The 5135-nt window shown below is 35.9% G+C and overlaps 1 protein-coding gene and 1 long non-coding RNA gene across 2 annotated transcripts; one reads left to right on the forward strand and one right to left on the reverse strand.

The window, feature by feature from the left end:
* Positions 1-1289: 1289 nt before the first annotated feature.
* Positions 1290-2085, reverse strand: LOC128202616 (uncharacterized). The gene is made up of 3 exons (XR_008253887.1): positions 1986-2085; positions 1722-1912; positions 1290-1607 (listed from the first exon to the last, which is right to left on the reverse strand). It is a non-coding gene; the product is annotated as an uncharacterized LOC128202616 (long non-coding RNA).
* A 161-nt stretch (positions 2086-2246) lies between these two features.
* LOC113513078 (actin, cytoplasmic A3a) lies at positions 2247-4673 on the forward strand. The gene is made up of 3 exons (XM_052903547.1): positions 2247-2383; positions 3193-3553; positions 3675-4673. Exons 2-3 carry the CDS (start codon positions 3204-3206, stop codon positions 4453-4455), a joined length of 1131 nt encoding a protein of 376 aa, XP_052759507.1. The 5' UTR covers positions 2247-2383; positions 3193-3203; the 3' UTR covers positions 4456-4673.
* Positions 4674-5135: the final 462 nt, after the last annotated feature.

Raw genomic sequence — 5135 nt, forward strand, 5'->3', positions numbered from 1 at the left:
TTGTGTTTGCATGACTGTGTTTGGGTAAGATATGGCAGTGAATTTACTGGGTACAGAGGAATAACACCTGAGTCCTCAGGAATGGCAACGCATGGGTATCATGGACGAAACAGTATACTCTGTTATATCCATGGTACTGGTCATGTCTATAGGCGACGGTTACCACTTACCATCAGATGGGCCGTCAGCTTGTTTGCCGTCCTAAGTTGCATAAAAAAATCACGGTAGAGGAATGTATTTTTCATTTATTGTGTACATCTACGTCATAATACAGTATAATTTATAGTACAATTTGTTATAATAAGGAAGCCCTGTAATAGAACCATAATCTACCATAGTGCTATAGAAATAATGTTTGTAATTGCCAGTGCTCCAATTTTGTATATCGAATATTATTTAAAGCACTACCTACCTTATAAAAAAATTAAAAAACTATAAAATTATTTATAGGTACTGAAATTGTATATTATTATGAAATTACTGGTGTCATAATGTGACATATGTTCATTCGTAAGAAATTATTTTGTCATTAATTTTATTTAACACAGATGTTATAATAGTCACCCATTATTATTAAATACCTGACTTGATTTTTTTTAATCACTATGATCTTCAGATTTGAATCTATCTATTCTATTTAAAAATGCTGTTGTCGGTGAAGAAATATATTTTGATTTTCAAGTCTCTTCACCTCTTGATAAAACCAACTCCTCCCTTGATCTGCCTGATGTAACTATGCCTTCGTCTCCCCCTTCCCCTCCTACCTTCTATCTTGCCTTCTATTATAATGTTCATTAGTTCGTCGTGTCGTATCAAGTGTCCCAACATTTTTTCCCTTCTGTCCCAATAGTTCTTTTGATTAGATTTGATTTCCTCAATAGAGATTTGAATAGTTGACCAAAAAAAAAATCTTTTATTACACCTGTCATTATGAATAAACTCATTTCTAACACTTATACTGTAAGAACTATACTTTGATTTACGAGTATAAACTGAAAAAACAAAACATATAATTTAATTACATTTAATTTCTAGTCATATAACTTTTTAAAATTAAACAGATGATTAGATATTTATATAAAACCTTCTTGTAGAAAAATACGAGTGTTTTATATTAATATCAATTATTTTATTGATTTATTTATTAAACAATAGGGATTTACAACATGATTACATAGGACCGTGCACTAGGCGAACCTGTATCGTATTATTTTAGATTATTTTATATATGTATATACAAATTTTACATTAATTTTCTGTATTAATTTTATATAATATGTACTTGTATTAATAAAAGAGGAAAACCCAATATATCCAATGGAGGAAAACGCTGGTTATAACATATATAAATTCTAAATTGGTAATTAAATATAATACCTAAAACTAATGGATTTTATGTTATCCTGTGGTCATACCGCTGTAGATTGTCGTGCTACTTGTACACATACTTTGTAATTAAGTGTCGATAATTATTAAATAATCTGTAAGTATTTTCTTCTACTTACTTCCTTCTTCTTTTTTTCCAAAAAGGAGGTAGTTTTTTTTTATATATTGGTGACTTCTTAACTGCGTCAGTCGTAAATCCATTTGGAAAATTCTTTTTTTATCTGAAAGGATATAATATAATAAGCCAGTTTGCTTGTGTAACATAATCTTAATGTGATATCGTGTCGCTAATTTAGTTATGTATTATTATATGTTCTTGTAATACGTATACGTACATATATATTACCTAGCCATGGCAAATTGAGGTTTGCATATTTTTGTCGAGGATTCCTGAGGAGTTTCGAAATCATCCAGGGACTTTAATCATCATTGGTTGCGTCACAGATAACAGTTGTGTTATAGCCTCTCATGATTAAGGACCTCGGATGGTCCTGAAACTAATCGAGCATTTCCGACAGGAATACACCTAGATAATAAAGTTAGTTTCATTATTTTTGTAAATCAAATATGTGTAGGTAAGTACGAAATAAAACTTTTACCAATAAAATTATATTGCTGTTTAATCTTGTTTGCTGACTGTACGGTGTCAAATCATAAACATGCGTCACGTTACCGGATCGAATGACGTGTCCGTATGATTTTGGTACTTGTTGGCAAGTGGGTATTATCTGAATGGTATTTTATCACGAGTCGCGGTCTTATCACGGCGATGATTTTATTATCACGATTATGTACACATACGGCACCGCATTTCCATATATGGTGACAAAAATTGAGGCTGCTCGCTATTGGCCGACAGCGAATTGTTGGCGATAGTATGTGAGCTCTGATAAGGCCAGTTTTATATAGTATATATCCTCACGCGACCGTATTCATTTAGTGACGGCTGTAGCAGCGCAGAGTCGTATTTACCTAGTCATTAACTTAATATTTTACAGTAAGTTTCATTTAATTATTTTTTTTTTTAAATCTGCTAGTCTAGTAATCTTTAAGATTTTTTTTTATTGTGGCTTTATTAGAAATATTTATTTTAGTGGCGGTGTTAATAGATTGTTGATAGATACTTATTTGTGAGCAGGTGATTAGTTATGTAAGGTGAAGGACTGTTACATAATTTATCCAAGTGAAATGCAAGTGCTCGTCCCTACTGGATCTTTCTAATTCGGTTTATTGACATTGAATTCTTTTATAATTGAATTTAAAGTCTAAAATTATAAATAAATTTTTCCTGTATCCAAAATTATTTAAATAAATAAATAAATTTATCAAAAATGTTCTTACATTTGAAAATTATAGATGCAATTAATGTAGATTGAATAGCAATCGATAAGGACCGTTCGAACACGCTATATCGCTATTACATTGAGATAAAACAAAAAATAGGTATCCATAAAATAATTACTACAACAAAATAAGTTTTAGTTATTTTTAAGAGATCATTACTTCAACCTTACTTTTTTAATATTTATTTTTTAAGTGCTTTAACTGCATTTTCTTTGCAGTGTTTTTTTTTTAATCAATTTAAAAAGTATTTAATAAAAGAATATTCTGTTTAATATTTCAACATAGTTTACTATATAAATGTATGTTCAAAGAAGTTGAGCTCTTATCCTAAATTTCAATCATGTTGATGTTTAGCAAATATAAAAATCTTTGATGTCTTCGCCTAACTGTGAGGAAAGACCCGTGCATATAAATAATAACGATGATAAAAACTGTCATTAATTAATAATTAATTCTTTTCAGAATAATCCAAAATGTGCGACGATGAAGTAGCAGCGTTGGTTGTTGACAACGGATCCGGTATGTGCAAGGCTGGATTCGCCGGAGATGACGCCCCTCGCGCCGTCTTCCCATCCATTGTCGGCCGTCCTCGCCACCAGGGTGTCATGGTGGGCATGGGCCAGAAGGACTCGTACGTCGGTGATGAGGCCCAATCCAAACGTGGTATCTTGACCGTCAAATACCCGATCGAGCACGGCATCGTCACCAACTGGGATGACATGGAGAAGATCTGGCACCACACCTTCTACAATGAGTTGCGTGTCGCCCCCGAGGAACACCCCGTCCTCCTTACCGAGGCCCCCCTCAACCCTAAGGCCAACAGGTATGTTAAAAACTTTGTAATTTACTAAATAATCATATAATTATAACTGGGTACCACTGTTCATTAAGTATGTACCTGTCACTCTCAGTTCTGTCTAACAAATAAAATGTTTTTATTCCAGAGAGAAGATGACACAGATCATGTTCGAGACCTTCAACACACCGGCCATGTACGTCGCCATCCAGGCCGTGCTCTCCCTGTACGCCTCTGGTCGTACCACCGGTATCGTGCTCGATTCCGGCGATGGTGTCTCCCACACTGTCCCCATCTACGAAGGTTACGCCCTTCCTCACGCCATCCTGCGTCTGGATCTGGCTGGCCGCGATCTGACTGACTACCTGATGAAGATCCTGACGGAGCGCGGCTACTCTTTCACCACCACTGCCGAGCGTGAAATCGTTCGTGACATCAAGGAGAAACTCTGCTACGTCGCTCTGGATTTCGAACAGGAGATGGCTACTGCCGCTTCTTCCACTTCATTGGAGAAGTCGTACGAGCTTCCCGACGGTCAGGTCATCACCATCGGCAATGAGCGGTTCCGTTGCCCCGAGGCCCTCTTCCAGCCCTCTTTCTTGGGTATGGAAGCTAACGGCATCCACGAGACCACTTACAACTCGATCATGAAGTGCGACGTCGACATCCGTAAGGATCTGTACGCCAACACTGTCTTGTCTGGAGGCACCACCATGTACCCAGGCATCGCTGACCGCATGCAGAAGGAGATCACTGCTTTGGCTCCATCCACCATGAAGATCAAGATCATCGCCCCACCGGAGCGCAAATACTCCGTCTGGATCGGTGGCTCCATCTTGGCCTCCCTCTCCACCTTCCAACAGATGTGGATCTCGAAACAAGAATACGATGAGTCTGGCCCATCAATTGTGCACAGGAAGTGCTTCTAAACTTCAAGTAAGGCTATTTCTAATTTATGATGCCCTACACCAAATCCCGGATTGGGTGGCTCAAATTACGCTTGTGATCTATAATTTAAGAACAGTATTTAATAGGATGTAAGGTGTCGTAATATGCATATTACGTAAATATAAATTTGACAGAGTTTTATTTATGAAATTTACTAACATTTGTAATAAAAGTTAATTTATATACCGGTATATAAAAAGCGGATTTTCTTTTTCATGCCCTGAATTCCCTACTGCCTAAAACCTTAACCTCAATAATCTTCATAAGAGGAAGTATTATAGGTATATATATTAAGTGCATTTAAAAACATCTCATTTTCTCCTGCCACTGTGAAAGTGAAAGAAGTAATAGGTACACAAGTATGTAGTGTTTTAACGTAACGGCCTGGCATAAAAAAACATTTCGCGCCAAACTTCTTGTTATGTCCAGTCTAGAGTCAGCTTTATAGGTTAGTTTCTAACACAAGTGCATAGTCATCATATGTCTGAGCTTGTATTATAAGTAACGGATCATAAAATGAAATGTACACACAGTTTACTTTTTCATATCATATCTCATCCGCATAACTGCGATAGTCTAGACTAGATTGTTCACTCGTACTGTTTTCTTTGGTCTTTATTTAATTTTGAAATCGAGTCTGTTTACGTACCTTTTATATATA

The sequence above is a fragment of the Galleria mellonella genome, unplaced genomic scaffold, assembly GCF_026898425.1.
Source record: "Galleria mellonella isolate WM207_F2 unplaced genomic scaffold, CSIRO_AGI_GalMel_v1 utg139, whole genome shotgun sequence".
Classification (NCBI taxonomy): domain Eukaryota; kingdom Metazoa; phylum Arthropoda; class Insecta; order Lepidoptera; family Pyralidae; genus Galleria; species Galleria mellonella.